This window comes from Typopeltis vanoorti, chromosome 12, assembly GCF_054136105.1.
Source record: "Typopeltis vanoorti isolate ZY-2024b chromosome 12, IOZ_Tvanoo_1.0, whole genome shotgun sequence".
In the NCBI taxonomy this organism is placed as follows: Eukaryota; Metazoa; Arthropoda; class Arachnida; order Uropygi; family Thelyphonidae; genus Typopeltis; species Typopeltis vanoorti.
In genome coordinates, this window is record NC_143560.1 from 71,803,272 (window position 1) to 71,824,479 (window position 21,208).

General features: G+C 35.4%; 1 protein-coding gene across 1 annotated transcript in view; it reads right to left on the bottom strand.

The window, feature by feature from the left end:
• The window catches only part of LOC150100879 (paramyosin-like), a 73,703-nt gene that overhangs the window by 17,622 nt on the left and 34,873 nt on the right, over positions 1 to 21,208 (bottom strand). Inside the window, exons 4-10 of the mRNA XM_090402058.1 lie at positions 20,602 to 20,768; positions 20,048 to 20,126; positions 16,778 to 17,023; positions 16,398 to 16,594; positions 13,456 to 13,588; positions 13,047 to 13,263; positions 6,315 to 6,555 (exon numbers count right to left, since the gene is read on the bottom strand). Coding sequence (XP_090258184.1) covers positions 6,315 to 6,555; positions 13,047 to 13,263; positions 13,456 to 13,588; positions 16,398 to 16,594; positions 16,778 to 17,023; positions 20,048 to 20,126; positions 20,602 to 20,768 — 1,280 coding nt within the window. The remainder of the gene's footprint in view (positions 1 to 6,314; positions 6,556 to 13,046; positions 13,264 to 13,455; positions 13,589 to 16,397; positions 16,595 to 16,777; positions 17,024 to 20,047; positions 20,127 to 20,601; positions 20,769 to 21,208) is intronic.

The window sequence follows — 21,208 nt, forward strand, 5'->3', positions numbered from 1 at the left end:
TCGCGCAATACTGAATTTTTTCCCAAAGTAAAATGAGGAATATATTTATGTGAATTATACTTATATCTATAAATGGGGATATATATAAAATCAAAATGAAAGAATAAATATAAGTACAATTCTGTTGCATAAAAACTTCATTATTAAAAATATAAAATTAAAATAAAATAAAACAGTTGTCAAAAAAGTATTTTTTTATTCTACAGTTCTATGTCATTAGTAAATAGTCATGTAGTTACATCGTTGATGGGATGATGGCGCCACTGAGCAGCCGACCATTTCCAGTATATCTATGTTGATGTAAATTGGAATTAAATTTATTATTTATTTATTATTGGGAAAACTAGGACTATCAGTTTTGTGTTTCGGAATTACTGCATTGCTAATTCAACAAAGGTTTATTTTGCTGTAAATTTTAAAGTGGGAAAATGCTTAATCAATAAAAAACAGACTAATAATCATTTGAAAAACACGTTTTTTTTACTGCCTTTGGAATTGTTTTTCGCACATTGAATGAATCTTTTTTTTTTTACTTTTATTTTACAATTTCATTTATTGTAAAATAAATGAAATTATAAAATAAAATAAACGAAGCTTAAAGTACACAAACTTTTAATAAACAGCTCTCATTAATGTACAAGTTGAATAAAAATTAGTACACTGAAAACAAAATGGACTAGTAATTTATCTTAGTTATAATGCTCAACATTAAACATCGGTATGTGATATTTTTAACATGCAAACGTGAAAGTACGCGTGTTTTTTTTTTTAACCAGTAGCTCAAAAATCAGTTAGAGATCATTTTGAAAGGGATTAATATATGGTTAAGTCAACATGTGGCTCGGTACATGATAGGATGGTCTCCTGGTATCAAAAATAAATATAAAAAAAAATATAAATTTGGTTGGATAAGTATTCTTTCCCAGTTATGAAACCTGTCGTAAAGAAAAGTTTCAAGTATACAGAAAATTTAAATTCAGAAATGAAAACTTTTGTTTGCCTTTAGTCTGAATTTAGTTAGATTCGAATTACTATATTAGCGACTAAGGCCAAGGGCAGTGAAATAGGGAGTAAATTATACACTCATATCATTTTAGATATCTTCAGTATCGTACTTACGCACATAGCAAAATTTTCCCCATAAAATAAGTTTAAATTATTTTAAATGTATAAGCTAATGTTATGAAAACGAGAAAAAGGTGTATCAAGAAGTGGTGCCCGGAAGTCAAAAACTGAAATCCGGCTTTATGAACTCTCTCTCTCTCTCTCTCTCTCTCTCTCTCTCTCTCTTTTCATATACACTGCTAGAATAGTAAACTCATTAAATGCATTCTTACTAAATAATTGTTTGAAAATATATATTAAGTGTTCCAAATTTGTCCTATGTAATACACAATACATTAAATATCCGTTTCTACTTAATATTTAAGAATAAAAGGGTATATTTCAGCTACGTGTAGGGAACAATTAAATTTAAAAAAGATTAAAACAGAGTGGTACCATTTGTGTTCCCATGGATTCGGTTCTTGACCAACAGTGGATGGTGGTGGTGGTGTAAAAGTGATGACAGATTCCTTTTCTGTCTGTCCCATTGGAGACATGGTCGGCACCATCATCGGATGAATATGCGATTTTACCTCTTCTTGAGTTTCCCGATGAGAGGTCTCACTTTTTTTGTCCCTAAACTGATCGCCTTCATGATACGATTGAACTTGTCTTCTTCGTAATCTACGCTCTCGAATGTTACTAGTATCCGAAGATGCCGACTGTTCTTGATTGGTTGAAATATCAGCTGTCGAGTAGGCCCTGCGAAATCTTCGAACAAACCCAGTTTCTTCGCTTTGTCTAGAACCATCAGACTCCGTAATCAATTCAGGTATGATAGGAGTAGGCGCTGGTTTTTCGTATTTTTTTAATACACCTCCTAGCGCCTCCGCGTACAGTCCACTGCCGAAAGAATAGTTATCTTCATAAATATGGGTTCGAGCTCGTCCAAATGGTTTTCCTGGAGCCATACGTAGGAGGCGCTAGAATATTAAATCTGAACTGTACTCGCTTGAGCGAAGCACTCTGTGAAGATAGCTTTGGTAGTCCTGTGATTGCAGCAGTGGCAGAGCAGCTGAGACTAGCAAACTCTGATGTGCTATTTTCCTCTTCGCTGATAAAGGGCCACAAAACGCTTGCCATAGCATTCTTTACGACCATAAGTCGCCGTTATATTTTGAGCCCTCTTGGAGGGGAAGTAAAATCTGGACGAAGCTCTTACGGAGGCTAACAGAGAATGCATTGTTCTTCTACTAATAGCCAACGTCATGCAACGGCTTAATTGTTACCTTTGACACCTATCTCGCTAGGGACTATGCACTCTGTAGCGAGAAAAACTACGTATAAAAAAAGAAAGGCAAAAAAACATACTTTTATTGATCGTGACGAAAAGTAAATAAACTGACTTGCTTAGTCGTAATGAAGTTATCCTCTTTTGAATTCGACTTAGCAAGCACGTTTACTTAATATTCCATTTGTCAAGACATTTGCCATTTCTATGTTGATGTATTTTTTGTAAGCAAGAAGTAAGCACTTAATTCTTTTTTTATTCTTAATTAAAAGAGAATTTAAAAAATAAAGACAATAAATAAGATTTTAAATTAGAAAATATATAGACTGAAAAATCAGATGAAAATTTGAAGGCGAAATTTAAATGGAAACGTACAGAACATAATTTGCAGAACATAATCAAAAATTCGGTACTTCAAAGAGAATTTAAAATTACATCACACACGATTTAGAATTACATCACACGCACACACAGTTGGGTAGTATCCAGAAGCACTGCAAGGCCGAATGTTAAGCAGGATTACGCAATATTGAAGTTCTGTTCTGCGGTGAATGCATGTCTTAAGAATAGCACAATATGTGAAGATTTTATGTGAATGATTTTATGTTTAATTCCTTAACGTGTGAACAATAGTTTTTCATATTCTGAGTGGTCGTTTCACTTATCAAAAATGAGCATATAAATTCATATCGATGAAAGACAGGAATTTATCATTTAAAAAAGACAAGGTCATGATATCGAGGAAAAGAAACGAATTCGTCTCTTAGATCAAAAACGACTTAAATTTTTTCTTAGTATTTTTCTACTTTCATTATCGCAGCTAACATTCACATACAGTTATTATGATTCTAGCTTTAAAGCTGTTTTTGAATTATTCTTAGATTATTCAAAGGTAACGTAGACTTTTTTTTTTTTTTTTTTCAATTTTCCTGTCAAGGTAAGATATAACACGTTCCTGGTTTAACTTTTAACTAAAATTGTTATTTTTGATCACATTTCTTTTAATAAAGTAAGTTCTACCTATACTTCGCTATCAACAGACAAATGTATAGCTACTTCCTAGCGCATTTTAAATAGATAAGAACTTAAAGTACTTGGCAGGCAGCTGCTAAACTCACCTAGCGTAAGCATGAATGCTTACCTGTTTTCTCTTGTTGAAAAAACTTTGATAAAACTTCTGGGTTCTCTAATTCTGGATTCTGCTTCCATCATTGCAGTTAACGATTTACTTCGGTACAGACTCATTGTGTAAGCCAGTTTATCTTCAAGAAACAGACTATATATAAACTAACAACAGTCGCTCTCTCTCTAACTGTGGAATATTTTGTTTTCTTTGCTACCCAGAATAGTGAAATTCTTGTTAGTAGCTCATAATATTTTCTTTGTCTTTTGCTAATGAGAGAAAAATTCTTATGAGAGAAAAATTTTCACTTCACAGAAGAATTCAGGGGTACAGTCTGTCGCAGTGGTTCTCCGACAGTTTTCCAGGGATGAGAATAAAGATTACTGGGTGAAGTTTATTACGTCACGTGGAAGGGTTGCGTGGGAAACATGCACTTTACTTGCTCTGGTTGACATTGACTACTTCGAAGTTAAAATTCGAACACACGCCGATTACAGTGGCGATGTAGCACCAACCCGAACTCGAATTGTACAATGGACACAAAATAATAGCACAAAGATTATAGATTGGAAACAGGTCAGCTGATTTTTTATTTTAATGTAGAAAAAAAAAAGATGTCTTGAACATTTCACGTAATATCGTATTGAGATGTTCTTAAGACTGTTAAGAACATCAAGAACAATTATAATAAATTAACACTATCTGAAACTCTACTCGCTAAAGATGATGAACTTAATATATTAAACTTTGAAATAGAACAACTGAAGCAGAAAAAGGCTTAAGTAAATTTAAAGATAGATGATATAACGAACAGTACAACAGAAAACCCACAAGAAAAAAAAAAAATGGCGGAATATAAAATAAAATCAAAAGACATATTTCGGTGATTACACCACATTTTTTATTAATCAGTTATATAATGTGTAATCACCGAAATATATCTTTTGAGCCAATTACCCACAGAAGTATACGCCTACAAAGAAACTAAGGATATCAAAGCAGTCTACAGAATAACAAAACGAAACTAGAGAAATTCAAAAACACGAAATCGTCCTTTGCCAATTGTAATCAAGTTGTTAAATAAGTTTACCAACTAGTAAACTAGAGATAAAATGCTAAAGGTCAATAATTAAAAAGACGTACAATTGCGATGCTTCATGCTGACCAGAAAGATAGCCAAATATTAATCTCGGAATATCTGACATCATAATTTGTAGATCTGGGTTATCTCTATTTTCAAGTGCGAAAAGCAAAAAAAAAAAAAAAAAAGGAAACCAATCTCAATTTTTAAAGTACAACAATACAAAACTGTTCATGAGAAAATAAAGTAACATCAAAATAGAAATTGACTTCTATTTTAATTCTCCCACATTGCCTAATCCCCCCCCCACACACACAGTAGTTTGCACATCACAGAAAGAAGAAAAGCCACAACACCCAGAAAAAGGTAAGTGCAAATTTCTCTTCCTTTGTGCTACATATATTTATTAGTAAATATACATTTACAATGCCCTAAGAATCCATCAGTAAATAGCCAATGACATTTAAACAGGGGCACTCCTAAACAGAAGCAGGCAAAATAGCCGTAAATGTAATAGTTTGTTAAGAGGAGTAGCATGGGAGTTTTCCCAGAAATAATATCCATGCTATATATAATTTGTTAGTGACAATGCATGATGAACTAATGGTTTCCTCTAAGATATCTAACTGTTATTTTGTCTCTTTGCATCATCTCTACCAACATCCTCAATCTCTTCACAGGTTGCATAACGTCATTCCAACATAAGAAACCGATAGGTTGGGTATTCTTTTTCGAAAATTAACAAAAAAAAGTCAGCAATACTACTGTAACATTTCTGAGTTTTTCGGAAAAATTAGATATTACTGTAATATTTCCATTTCTTCATTAAGCATTAACAAAGGATATAAAAGTTCTGTAAATCTGATCTAATAATAAATAACCATTTTAATAGAACAACATTATTTTACACTTCAGCATTATACATGTTTATATTTTGCGTAAATAAAATGCGTCATTTGAATAGGGTTTGATTGGGTTGGTGATAATTACCGCCGATGCAACTAAAGCTATGAGGCTAGTGTATCATTCTCTTTTAATTTGTGCATTTTCTTTTTCTTTTAGCTCTTTTCTAGAATGAAAACCCGTGTTTCAGGGAGGATGCTGTTTTGAAATTATGGCTATGAGGCTAATGTATTATGTCTGGTAATTGGGTTCTTCTGGTTGAATTGGTTGTTTTGATAATAGAAAACCCGAGAAAAATCCATGCCATCTCTGTATAAGGGAAAAATCTCGGAAGTAAAAATCTGAAACTTCCGTTTGAGGGAAAAATATCGGAAGAAGAAAATTCTGAAACCTCCGTATGAGACAGGCTAAAATTGCTTTAGGTGCCTTTTAAACAGGGGTTATGTCTTTAACAAAAAGGATTTTTGGGATTTTTTTGTTGTTACATTTTTTATTTTAAAATCATCCCATATTAATATCCCAATGCTTTATTAAAACATTAAAAGCTCTACGCAAATAATGAAAATATGGTTTTTATTTTTATGCTTGCATAATCTAAGTAAAGAAATGAAACTTTCAATTTTTGTGCGGACATAACGTAACAAAGTTGGTTCTCCGAATACTAGAATATACAATGAATTGGAAGGAATGTGGAATCTATATTCATATGTTTAGCATGTTGCACATGCGTGTTTCAAATATCAATAGACAGGCGATGTAAAACTTTTTGATAAGTAAATATGTACATTAGAATGGAATGCTGATTGCTGTTTATACTGTAAAGATGATGTTAATGTGTTTAGGATATATAATAGATACTGCAAAGACCTTACCGTAGAGCTTCGAGTTCTTCTTCTTTCATAGACAACTTCCTTTCGTAGTCATGCCTGACCTGTGCAAGTTCTACCGTTAACCTTTGAGCCTTGGCTTCTTCCTGTTTCCTCAGTGCTTCGGCCTCTCTGTAGGCTAAGCTCAACTCTTCTTTTTCGTTCTCTAACCTCTTGATTTCCAAATCCATTTCGTGAATACGACGAACGGCATCATTCAACTGAGTTTTGGTGTCAGCGAGATCGTCTGAGAAAATAAAAAATTTAAAAGAAATTGAAATATTTTTTTATCTTTTTTATTCTTACAATTCTTACAAAAATTCTAGACAACGAACAAGTAGGAACAACTTGTTCTTATATATATATATATATATATAGCAAACACACACATATTATTATTAATATTATTATTATTATTCTCTGAGATCAGGGATCTCAGAAAGCACGTGGAAAGCTAAAGGAGCCGTGAAACGGACCGTATGGCGATGTCAATAGTGCCGTGAGAAAACGAAGAACAAAGACCAGACACCACCAAAGAAAAGTAACGACGCACATCAAGGTAAGCCGCTTCCGGATCCTACAATTACAGATAAATTTGATTCATTTAAACTCATGGTGAAAGACTTATTACATGCATACATGGAACAAATTAACAAAAAATTCGAGGAGTATGAGCTTTACATACAGTTCAATAACGAGACCTCTGAAAAAATGTTAGGAACCGTGCGAGAAATAAAGACGAAATTAACGGTAGCGATAGAAACGCAAGAAACACTCCAACGCGAAAATCAAATATTGCGGAAAGAAGTAAACACACTCAAGTGTCAAATGGAAAACATGCTACAAAAAGAAAGAAAAAAAGAACTTCAAATTGAGGGAATAACGAAAGAAAATACAGAAGACTTAAGCAACATAATGCAACTGATCGGCAGCAAAATTGGAATTCAAATCGCAACCACAGATATCACCTATATCAACCGAGGCCCACAAAAAAATAAAGAGAGACCGCCACCAATCATCGCTCGTTTTACCAACAGAAATCTGAGAGACTCCATTCTTACAGCAAGCAAGAAAATAAGGCCGAGAACATCGATTCTAACTGACAAGAAACTCCCAACACCAATCTATATAACGGAACACTAGACTTCTTCTTCTTCTTCTTCTTTCACTCTGCCTTATCCCATATTAAATGGGGTCGGCGCACGAATCTTTAACCTTCCTCTTCCAAGTTCTTCGGTCCAGAGCATCCTTCGGACTCCATCCTTTCTCTCTAAGATCCTCTGTCATCTTATCCCTCCGCCTGAGCTTGGGCCTGTCTCTTTTCCTCCTTCTCTCCAACTCCATATACTCCACTCGTTTACCAACATACTCCTCACCCTTCCTCTCAACATGTCCAAACCACCTCAGCCTACTTTCTTGTATCTTCTTGCCAATTGGTCCCACCTTAACCGTCCCTCTGATGTAGTCATTCCTTATCCTGTCCTTCTTTGTCACGCCACGCATCCATCTCAACATCCGCATCTCCGCTACCTCCATCTTCCTCTCCTGTGTCTTGGTTATAGGCCACGTCTCCGCACCATGGAGCATCGCCGGCCTCACCACCATCTTATAGAGTTTTCCTTTTCTCTTACAACTCACTCTCTTGTCGCACAGGACCCCGTCATCTTCCTCCAATTCATCCAACCGCATGTTATTCGGTGCTGTATTTCCTCATCCAGATCACCATTCCTCTCGACAACCAACCCAAGGTACTTGAATTTCTTCCCTGAAATTAGCCTTTCACCCTGGAGTCGTATGACGATATCCTAGTCACTCCCCATTGATATATATTCAGTCTTCATCCGGTTAATTCTCATGCCGCTCTCCTCCAATGCCTTTCTCCACTCTTCCAGGGTATTTTCAAGCTTCTCTCGGGATGATTCGCATAGAACAATGTCATCGGCAAACAGCATGCTCCATGGTGCCTCCTTCTTGACATCCTCCACTAGTACATCCATGACCAGGTCAAAGAGGTAGGGGCTCAGAGCTGACCCTTGGTGTAGCCCTACGACAATAGGGAACCCTTCTGTCATGCCAACACTAGACCTGATCTGAATTTCTGTTCCCTCATACATCTCCTTCACCAACCTCACGTACTTCTCCGACACCCCCTTCTTTCTCATACACCTCCATATCTCCTGCCTGGCCACTCTGTCGTATGCCTTTTCCAGATCTATAAACACCATGTGCAGATCCACTTGCATCTCTCTATATTTCTCCATCAATCGCCTTAGCGCAAATATTGCATCCGTTGTCCCTCTTCCTGGCATAAATCCAAACTGCTCCTCACCAATTTTCGTTTCCTGCCGTAACCTTGCTTCAATTACTCTTTCTCATACTTCATACTTCATACTTCAAAAATCTTCTATGCCAAGCAAGGAAGACAGAAACAGAGAAAAACTACAAGTTCCTGTGGACAAAGAATTCCCAGATAATTATCAGAAAGAATGAAAACACTCGAGTATACATAATTACAAGTGAATCCGACTTACACAGTCTACAAATATAAAACACTAACTTTTCACATCCTTAAGAATAAGATTAGAACTCATTTAAAAACTATATAATGGAGATCTCAAACATAGGCGAACATATCCAGTCAGACAACATAAACTTCAAGGCCTTTGACTCTTTGAAGAAATGGTCAGACAACATTTTCACCAACACCAACTTCACTATCATACACACACAAACATAAGAAGTATAAAAAAACACTGGCTTACATTGATAACACAGCTCAATTATACCATGATAAACATAGATGCGTTAATACTGACCGAAGTTACAATAAACGACACAGAAATTTACGCATACAACATAAATAATTATCAAACCTACAACTTATGTAGACTAAACAAAAAAGGAGGTGGCATTGTGGCATTTATCAAAGAAAAACACAATGTGACTGAAAAATAAACTCACTTCGAACATGCGGAAACACTAATTTTGGAACTCACAAATAGCCACAATAGTATCAAATACACAATATACACAATATACAGACCCCCAGATAATAATCCACTCAGTTTTCTTCACGAGTTAGAAACATGGCTAAGCGGCATCGAACCGCGTACAACACACAGGCTCATCCTAATAGGAGACATTAACATAAATACTCTTGACTACGCTTCTTCAAACAATAACACATACCTTGATATACTAAATCAGTACAACATAAACCCTAGCATTAACTCCCCAACAAGAGAAGAAATACTGAATAACTCACTAACACAATCATGCATTGATCATATCAACATACGGGCTCTCATTCATACATATACATCATCAGTAATTAACGTCAAAATTGCCGATCACTACTTTGTCTCAACTTCGTTCTATTACGTTTCGTAACCCCACCCTCCCACCACCACAAAATTCGACAAAACTCGATCATACTAAAGAACATTGTCGATAACCAAGTAAAAAATACAGCCTAGAATTCCCTACTTAAAATAAACGATCCTGTAACATTATACGAAAATTTTCACCTAACGTTCACAGAAATATACAAAAAAGCAACAAAACCTACACAAACGAGGCGACAAACAGACCACAATCCATGGATAAATGACGACATACTAAATACTATTACTGTAAAAGAAAATCTATGGAAAAAAACCTAAAAAGTCACCCAGTAACACACATTTACAATCCTTATACAAAAAACACAAGACATCAACTAACAACAAAAATTCGTAGGGCAAAAAGACGCTATTACTTTCAAAAATTCATGGAATATAACGACAACATTTAACAAACATGGGCTACACTCAACGAACTAGTAACCCGAAAAAAGAAAACTTCAGCGCAAGATTTTATTGCAAAAAACTTCGGTCAGGACACAGAACCAAGAGGAACTAGCAGACTCATTCAACCATGCGTTCACAAACAACATCACACAACTCAAAAAAGACAAACTACCAACGATCAAGCAATCCTACAACTAAAACCAAAGACCACTCCAGGAATAGACAAAATAAGACTCACAGACCTTATAACACACTTTGAACAAATAAATCCAATACTTTTGAAACTCGTGAACATAATATTCGACACAGGCATTATTCCACAACAACTAAAAACTGCAGTAATTACGCCAATATACAAACACGACAAAAGAAACGATACTCAGAACTACAGACCAATAGCTAAACTACCAGTCATCTCAAAAATTCTAGAAAAAATAACACACACCAGACTACAGAACTATTTATGGAAGTACAACATCATCTCACAAAACCAATATGGCTTTCAGAAAACAAAAATGCACCATTACTTTATTAGAAGACATCGCCGACACAATAAACAAAGCCTCGACAAAAACAAGTATGCCGTCCTTATACTGCTGGACCTAATCGAAGCATTTGATACACTTGAACATGACATACTACTCATCAAACTATACTCAATAGGTATAAGAGGAACACTGCATACATGGTTCAAGAACTACCTCTCAAACAGAACACAAGTAACAAAAATAGGTACATGTCACAGTGAGAGTATACAAGTAAAACACGATGTACCTCTAGGTGCCATATTATCACCCACTCTATTCAACATATACATTAACGATGTTCATAACATATCCATAACAAGTCAAATATTTCAATACGCAGATGACCCTGCACTACTAGCAATCCACACAGACATTAACACAGCTCTCTGCAAAGCACAACAAGACCTAAACGAAATCACAACATACTTCCACCAAAACCCAATTCTAATCAACCGCACCAAAACACAGATGTTGATAATACACAACCCAAGAATCATACGGCCCGCATCACTATCGATACATTGTCACACATACCTCTGCATTAACAACAAAAATACCTGCCAATGTTCCGAAATCAAACCTGTAATACACGCAAAATACCTCGGTCTCTATATAGATTCCCACCTTAAACGGACAAAACATATAGAATACCTACACACACCAAACTACGGATCATCGCAGCAAAACTCTTCCAAGTTAAAGACATTATTCCATCCAACATAAGAAAACTCCTATATCACGGTATCTGCGAATCCCTACTCAGATACAGAACAGTCTATGCAAATGCTTCAAACAGCCACCTAACAAAATTAGAAACATTACACAGGAAAATCGTCAACAGTGATCTGGACACCTTACACGCAACAACCAATATCCGACAAGCACATGGCGATACACAGAAATCTGATCATTAAAAACCTGAAACACTACATGACATTAACAAGGAATTACTTCAACGTCATCTGTCGAAACAACAGAGATACATATCGTATAACACGACCTACAACAACTCTCTACATCCCCACACCCTTCATCAACTCATGCGGTTCTTTTGTGAGATCACATCAGATACCCACGCAACTCAACAACCTACCAAGAAAGTTAAAATACATAGATAACTACAGAACATTAAAAAATCGAACTCTGGAAAATATACCAACAAAGTTAAGAAACCATTAACACTAATATACACATTACAAATCACTAGCATCCAATGCCTACATCCCATACATAAACAGTAGCAACAACACAAATAGTGAAGGCTAAATCCCACTCTCACCATAAAAGCTAACCCAAGTTTCGAAGTAGGTGGGATTAACTTGCCTCACTCATCTACAAGTAGTCCTCATAAGCAAATACAGAAATTTGTATGTATAATCACTCTTTCTCAAACTTTAAAAAAAAAATAAAAAATAAAAAATCATACAAAAAATTTCGTTTAATTTTCATTGTTAATATTAGAAGAACATGTGTTGTAAATACATAATATAAAGGCAAAAAAGTATTATTAAAAATTTTAATTGAAATCCAATGTAGGAATTGCAGCACTTAGTGTTGAACTCTGTAAAATGATAAGGTGCAATGTCAACAAGTTGTTCATTGTATGTACAAATATTTTAGCAATAAAAAAATAAATAAATAATAAAAAAATAAAAAATAAAAAATTATTATGAGAAACATCCAGGGAGTCAGAAACTCATCGAGAGAGGCGACATACTACACGCAGCAGTTATCATACTTATTCTTGAATTCATTCACACTGCTTGCACTCAATGTCAATCCATTCAAATCACGCACCACCCTATAAGATAAAAATCTGGCCATCACGCCTTCTTAACGGAATTCATTCTCAACTTCCAGGAATGCCCTCTCGTCCTTTCCACGCCCTCCATACAGTGGAAAATTCCATGAACTGAAATCCTGTTTGACTCTTTCAGAAGTTTGTACGTCTCAATTACATCACCCACTCCTCATTCTGTTTGCTAATGTCTGCAGTCGACAAATTCTTAATCTGTCTTCGTAATCAGTATTCGTCAATGGTGATATTTTAACACTCTCTTTTGCACTGTCTCCATTTTATCAGAATCACAACGGAAAAATCAGGAGACCAGACCTGCGCGCAATAGTCCGAGTGAGGTCTTATCAAGGCCTTGTAAAGAAGCAAAATGACATCTTTATCTTCACATGTTAAATTTCTTTTAAGCATTGCAATTATCTTTGTTCAAATAAATGTTCTTCTTTCCATTTCTCTCTATATTTTTCCTTGCTGATTTTTGTAAATAGAAAAATAAATAAATAAATTCGTTGTTTCTGAAATATGTTTCATGCTTCTTTCTCAAAACTGCATGAAAAAATCTTCCAGAAGCAAACAAATATTGGTTTATTTTGCTGAAAGAAGCGAATAATCAAACTGTGTGTCATACCTATTAGTTTTTTGTTTTCTCTAGCCAGACCATCGCGCTGATCCTTCAGTTTCTCGTAGTCATGTTGGAGTTTCTGGAGTTCAGCAGCTTTAGCTCTGGCCTCTCGTTGTGCAGCCTCCAATAATGCAATTAGTTCGTCTATCTTGGACTTTAAGTCGGTGTTTAACTTTTCAAGTTGAGCACAGCGCTTCTCGAGGTTCTGGGCATGCGTAGTAGCCTAGAAGAAGAGGGAGTAAATGGTTTTTACAACATAATAGTGTTTGTTACAGCATATTTATGCAAGGATGAGAGAGTTTTGTTGCCAGCGATCATAAGCCACTGTTATAAGTTTCTAATTCATAATAAAAATTTAATATTTATGTGGCGTATAAACTTTTCTTGACTTTAAGATGATATAAACGGAACTTACCTTCTCCAAATCCATAATTAGCACCTCTACCTCACTCTGCAACCTGGACTTCTGCTTCTCCAATGCACTGCATTTGTTCAAAAGAGCAACTAGCTGTTCTTCGTATTCCGCGGTCTTCTGAGCCAATCGTCGGCTAAAAAAAAATAAAAAAACTCGATGTTATGAACCAACTAAAATTTCGGACTTTAGTGATGTCGGCTAAAAAAGGTGTGTGTGTGGGTGATAAAATTGAAATGCATGATGTATTGCTGCTGATAGATCTCGCTTTATATCTTAAGCGTGGCTTTAACTGCATACTGGACTGTTTTTAGAAAATAAAGATATTATTTAGCAAGCTTTGTAACTTCGCTTTTAAATTTCAACCACTCAGATAACCAGTGTAGAGCAGGTGATAATTATCTTGTGCCAAAGAGGTTATGAAGAGGTGTATATTGAAAGCTTGACTTTGTTGTTTTTATTAAGAAATGATTTTTAAATTTTCTATGCGCCTATGAAACCGCATTTCCATCTAGAAGGAATGGAAATGCGATCGCAAAGTGTTATGACATTGAGCAAAGCATATTGCAGTTGTCGAGACTTTGCTCGACAACTCCAATAGAAGAAATTTCCAGAAAGAGTGAGAGATTCACGATCATCGCTTTTGTTTTCTGTGTGGTGGACGAAATGGAGATCCGAAAAGCTGGCGAAAGACATGAATAATTATTTAAATTTAACTATTAAGACATCTTTAGTTGGTTTTATTATTAATTTCATTTATTTCCCAACGGAAGCAAAATTCAACTAAATTTTAAAATTCTCTTATGAATAAAACGTCACCTCTCAGAATATTTCGACTTCTGTAGAATGGCATACTATCTCTTTTAGACATGATCACACCTGTTGGCATGTCATTCATTTAACCTTATTAATCGTATGTAATTCAGTAACTCGGTCTGCGATACTAAGTTGCTTCGACATTCGATCGTTTTTGTGAGCATGTGTGAGTGAAGTGCTTGTCCATGATCTGCCAAGTATAAAACGAACACGTTGAAGATCGTTACAGTTCTTTAATCAATTAGTTGCCGATTACTTTGAATCTTCAAATGCATCGAGTTCAGTGTGAAGTTTACATATCAGCACTTTAGATAGTATAAAAGCACTCACAAGAGGAAGTGTATCAATGAAGAACACAAATATTTTTGAAGATGCTGTAACAAAAAAAAAAAAAAAAAAAAAAAAATATATATATATATATATATATATTCCAATCAAAATTTCTGTTAACCAATTTCGGACATATGGTTAGAGATTGGAGAAGACTGCTTGAGGGTTTGGATCCATTGTCTCTATGATTCTCTCTCTATATTTTGGAAATGTATTCGCTGCAGAATCTCTTGTTGGTCGTGTAACATTATTGCATACTTGAAATTCTTTCGACAATGCCCAGCCTGACTCAAGTAAAGGAATCTTCCAGAATGATAAGTCATTATTCATAAAGTTAACAAAGTTAAAGAGGAGTTTGGCCAAAGTAATAAAAAATTCCTACGTGTTAAATTAAACATAATTATGCTTCAGTTTCTCGTTAGCAAGATGTATTGTTGGAATGGTTCAGATTCCATCCATACGAATTATGACCACTTCCTTCTCTAAGCGATGCTACACTACAGAGGTTTTTAAAGATATAATCATAAAAAAATAGTTGCTCAAGCTCTTTATTGACTGCAATTTCCATTCCCCCCCCTCATTTTATGGGTATTATGTTTGATTAATTAAATCCCTTACGTTTTTCTCTCTAAAACGGTTTTCTCTCTTAACCGGTGTTCCCCGGAACACTGGCGTTCCAAGGAAGGTGAATAGGTGTTCCGCGAGAAGTTCTGGAATTTGTCATTTTTAAATTAATTTGTCAGCACAAATTAATTTAATGATGGTTTAATTGATGTTTAATTAATTATTAATTAATAATTAATTATCACTTATTGATTAAGAATAAAAAATCAGCTAAATTATTAATTAATTATTAATTTATACATTACAAAATAACCAAGGTGTTCCGTGAAAATTTCAGGATTTGTGAAGTGTTCCGTAGTCGAAAAAAGTTTGAGAAACATTGCTCTAAAATAAGAGTTAAACTGAATATTCCAATCTGCCTTTCGAGATCTAATTGGTAGTTCATGCAAAACCACAATATTAAGATCTTTAAGATATTTGGATAACTGAAATGGTACCGAACATAAACATGTTTATAAAGGCACAAAATATTTAGTGATATAATTAAGAAAACAATAATATTGTTTTCCTATTAATAATGACATGGTTGAAATTTTGGGAGCTTTTTTGTGTGTTCAAGCGCCAAAATGATAATAAAAATAAAAAAAGGGGAAAAACATCGAAATTGTCGAACAGTTTAATCCCTTATCACTATTTTACCGCAGTTCAGCATGTTTTCATAAGTATTTAGTTTAGAAATCTTTCATAATAGGTCACAAAACAGCTACTTCTTCTCATTTGGTTTTGGAATTAATTTTGTAATTCATGAAACGGATTAATTTTGCGGTTCTTAATCATAAATCATAAAATTAGAAAGGGTCATTAACCTCTCGACATTTTAATTTTTAAAAGCATAGAGATATTTAAGTGTTTAATTAATGTAACAAATGTGAATGGTTTTTTTCTTATTTATGTACATTAGACAACATGTTCCATAAAACCCTGTTCTAATAGAAACAAAAATGTAGGATATAATAAATTACGTTGAGTATTTTAATCAAAAAAGCAACGGGATTAAAAGAAATGTGGGATTGGGGAAAATATTGTGGAAAAAAATAAGCCCCTTATGTAATATTTGTGTAATAAATAACAACCACCGCATTACGAAACCAGAGTTAATGGGGAAATGGATCTCTTATTTCCCTTATTATAAGCTAATTGCTATTGTTTATAAAATGTCAATTTTTAGGCCTTACCGCAGTTCGTCTACTTCATCAGCATGAGACTGACATTCGGCTTCATATTTCGATTTCCATGCTGCTGCGTCGCCATTGGCCTTAGATAACTGTCTCTCGAGATCCATCCTGATTTCTCCTTCTTCATCCAGTTGAACCTTAAGGGACTCGACTTCCACTTCTAGGGTGTGGAGTTGTTGTTCCATAGTGGATCGCCTCTGAAGAATTAATAAACACCAATCAGTAATCGTAATTTATTCCGTCTGCTTTCAACTGATTCATTGAAATTTATAAAAATATTAATTTAAATTTTACTCTACATTTTCTTGCACCACTGGCATTTTTTTTATCTAAGAGTGACACATAAGAAATACGGAATAGCGTAGAACTCGATGTCTTACCCGTTCCTCATCTTCCAGCCTGCGACGGGTCTCCTCCAACTGGGTAGCTAACTGAGACTTCAAGTGGTTGACATTATCTAAAGATACTTTATATTCCTGGACTTCCTTCATCAACTCAACATTCTCTGAACTCAATCTGGACCGATGGGCTGACACTTCATTGACCGTCCGGGTCAGTTCCTCAATTCTGATGTTCATTTCATGGATGGTGATTTCTAATTTTTCTACGGTTTTCTGAGCAGCAAGCTAAAGAACAAACATACAATGCAAGAGAAATGAACTTGTACCAATCAAATCAAATTTAATTCTTTTTATTTTATTATAATTAATTTTAATTATATTGCGAATTAATGATATTGAGAAGGATTTGACAAGTGACATACAGTTATTTTCTGGTGATGCAAAGATAGGTAGGGTAATCAGGAATGCTGCTGATATGCAGTCTTTGCAGAATGATTTGAATAGGCTGGAATTGTGGGCATGGGAAAAATGGGTCTCAGTTCAATCTCAGAAAATGGAAAGTTATTCATTTAGGCATGATTAGCTATCCAATGTCGTATTATATTGGTGGGATTTGGCTAGAAGAAACTGATGAGTTTAGGGATCGTGGAGTGTTAATAGATAGGAAGTTAAAGTTTAGGGGCCATCTGGCAAAGATTGCAAATACAACTCAAAAGGTAATTGCAATGCTAAAACGAATTACAACGAGTACAAAATAAATATGTACGTATGATCCTAAACGTTCCATGGTTCGTCAGAAATGTGCAACTCAATCGGGACACAGATATCCCTATATTTACACTTTCCTGCAAACTATAGGCAACAAAGTTCTTTTCAAAAGCATCTGTACACCCCAACAAACTGTTTCAACTGGCTGCAAATTACGAAGTAACAGATTACTTCAAACGTAAAAGACCAAAAGCCATCTTAAACTCTAACTCTGATGTTTAATCTCCAAGCCCGCTCAGGGCGAGCAATTGGCTCATAATTTTTTCCACTCACTGTTTCCCTATCAGATAGCGGGGAGTATGAAAAGCATTTTGCTTCACCCTTTATGTCAGAAATGTTAATCGTTAAAAATTTTTTTTTCTTCATCAGCTAAGCTAACGCCTATGTTGTTCCCGTATAGGGAGTAGGTGGGGCCATTTACCCTATCTAACTTTTGGAGACTGAGTGGGCAGTTCAATCTCCACTGGTAGCCAATCAGAGAGATAGCTGGCCCAAGGCTATCACTGATTCATCGGTACGCAGTGAAGAAGGTGGCAAGCTAGTGCCGCCATCTCGTGGTCTCTAACCCTAACACAATATTTTTAATGTCTGAAAATAGTGTGGGTTCTACGGTCGATTTTCTTGAGTTTATGGGACGAAAAACCCGATTTTCCGGGAGAAAAAACCCGCTGGCCCGTGCCAGAGATCGACTAACTCGGGAACCGGCCGAAAAAAGGCTTAGAAAAATTTCGCTAGTCGGCGACTAGATTTGAACCACCAAATCCTTTCTTCGTGCGGTCAAGCGCTGTAGTGTGCAAACTCCACTTCTACTGAGCTACACTTAATATCAACTGTGTTCATTTTTAAGACTGTACGCAACATGTCTGTGAAGACATAGGTAACTTTAACCATAGGACACTGATCTTTGTGTAATGTCGGCCAGCTATGATAAGGCAATAAAGATTTTTTATGTCAATTTTTACCTGAAAGTGTAGAGCAATGTATTCGTGCTAAATTTCGTTTTTTTTTTTTAATTAGCAAATGGCAAGTGAAATATGTGATTTTCAGATGTTGTTTTCTGTAAATCACATATTTCACTTGCCATTGTAGCAAATGTGCCTATGGGGCATAACAAAATCTTTGAGTACTATCAGTTTAACTGAGGAAAATATGATGGCCACCCAAGTATGATCCTCATACTTGGGTGGCCATCAACGTCAAGAAAATGTATAATAAGCGCACTACACCCTCTGTCCAAAAAGAAACCGAAATTTTCGAAAATATAAGAAACTAGTGGCACCGCCTGTTGTATCTTTTTGTTGTCGAAAGTAGCAACCTTCATTAGTGTAATGTCAACTGTTAATGACATTTGTTTCATTAGAAGCCGAGTTATAGTGCCAAGAGTGATAGTGTGTTTTGACGAACGGTCGGAAAATGCGTTTCAAACAGAGGGCCGCGATTGACTTTTCTGTTAAACTTGGTAAACGTTTTACCGAAACGCATCAAATGCTTCAAAAAGCATATGGCAATGAAAGCTCATCCCGTACTCAAGTTTACGAGTGGTTCAAGCGATTTCAAAGTGGTCGCGAGACGCTTGAAGACGCGAAAAGCCGGGCCATCCAAAAACTGGACTGAGCGAAGTTAACATCCAAAACAAAAAGTGCGTGATTTCATCAAAGAAAACCCGAAATCGTCCGTGAGATTGATTGAAGATGAATTGGGGATTCCAAAATCAACTGTGCACAGCATTTTGACCGAGAGTTTGGGCCTTCGTAAATTGAGTTCGCGATTTGTTTCCCACCAGTTGACCGACGACCAAAAAATGTATCGAATTGAACACTGCAAGGACCTCATTAAAACCTCTCGTAAGGACTGAAACTTCCTTGAAACGATCGTTATCGGTGACGAAACGTAGTACTTTGAGTATGAGCCAGAAACAAAATGCCAGAGTGCTGAGTGGAGACCACCAGAAGAGGGGCATCCGAAAATAAGTCGCTTGGAGAAGTCAAAAATACAGACAATGCTGATTTGTTTCTACTATTCCTAGGGCATTATCCATAAAGAATTCCTTCCGCCTGGCCAAACGGTCAATAGTGAGTTTTATTTCGAAGTTTTGAAGCGATGGATAGCTAGAATTCGTCGCGTACGGAATGAATATCGTGACGACCGACCGTTCGTCAAAACACACTGCCACTCTTGGCACTATAACTCGGCTTCTAATGAAACGAATGTCATAAACAGTTGACATAACACTAATGAAGGTTGCCACTTTGGACAACAAAAAGATACAATAGGTGGCGCCACTAGTTTCTTCTATTTTCGAAAAGTTCGGTTTCCTTTTGGACAGAAGGTGTAGGTACTAGAAATATCTGCAGTTTCGGCAGCAAATTTGAAGCTACAGTGTAGGGGAGATTTGTACGTATTCTTTGAAGCGATACCGTAAACGTTTGAATTAATATCCAGATAGTCTATCATATTAAGAAATTTACGTCCATTGTATTTACTTTATTTATTTATTTTCATGAAACGATTGTGTAATTAAATTTCTCATGGAAATCTTACCTTATCCTTGTTGGCATTTTCGACTTGGGCTAAAAGCTCATATACTTCTGCTTGGAATTTTTGTTTCTCCCTTTCAATCCTAAATAAGATAAAAAAAAATAGTTTTTATTATAATATTTAATCTCTAGCTATTGCATTATTTATGCATTTATCTACGCATTGCTTTTTCGCAAGAAATTATAAACGTTTTTTTTATCGATGTGTGTGTGTGTGTGTGTGTGTGTGTGTGTGTGTGTGTGTGTGTGTGTGTGTGTGTGTGTGTGTGTGTGTGTGTGTGTGTGTGTGTGTGTGTGTGTGTGTGTGTGTGTGTGTGTGTGTGTGTGTGTGTGTGTGTGTGTGTGTGTGTGTGACACCAATCGATCACCAATCTGACAACCAATCGATCTTCTGGAAGACCGATTGGTTGTCAGCATAATTGCGTATTTATTTGGCTGTTTTTTGAGAAATGAATCCTACAGAAGTAGTCACAAGTTAATCATGAAACATTTTTTGTCAAACGAATCAGTTTAAAATCACTCATTGAGATATTTGCTCATGCAATAAAAGCAACATACTTGGTTCTGTGTTTATTGCTCTGGTCTAATTGGTCCTGTAGATCAGCAATAGACTCCTGATGCTTCTTCCTAAGATGATGAGTTGTTTCTTCGCTCTCCAAGTGCACATCTTCTAATAGCTTCCTTAATTTGGACAGCTCAGTATCTCTCTTCTTGTTGAGCTCCGCCTAAGGAGAAAAAATATTAGAATGACAACCAATAAAATATGTATTTGTACATGTAAGTGTGTATCATAATGCTCATTTCTACAATAGCATAACATAACGATGACAGATAATTTTTACATAGGATCTTATTGCCTGATATAGATGTTCTCTCCCTTTTCCTAAAGTTAGACGTTTTTAATTAGAAATAAACTTGTTTGAAGCGTACAGAGCACAAGGTTATTCAGAAACATTTTCACTTTGCCAAAATATTGTTCTCTAAAGGTATTATTATTATTATTATCGAATTGCCGAAGTTATTCTTACACGCTGATCCCAATTACTCTAATAAGAACGTTAATAAATGGAGACTTTTGTTTATACTTTTATGGCTTCAATCATACTAATGGTTTATAATATTTTATTTCTTCTACGTATTGCAAAAATTCGAAGAAATAGGGAAT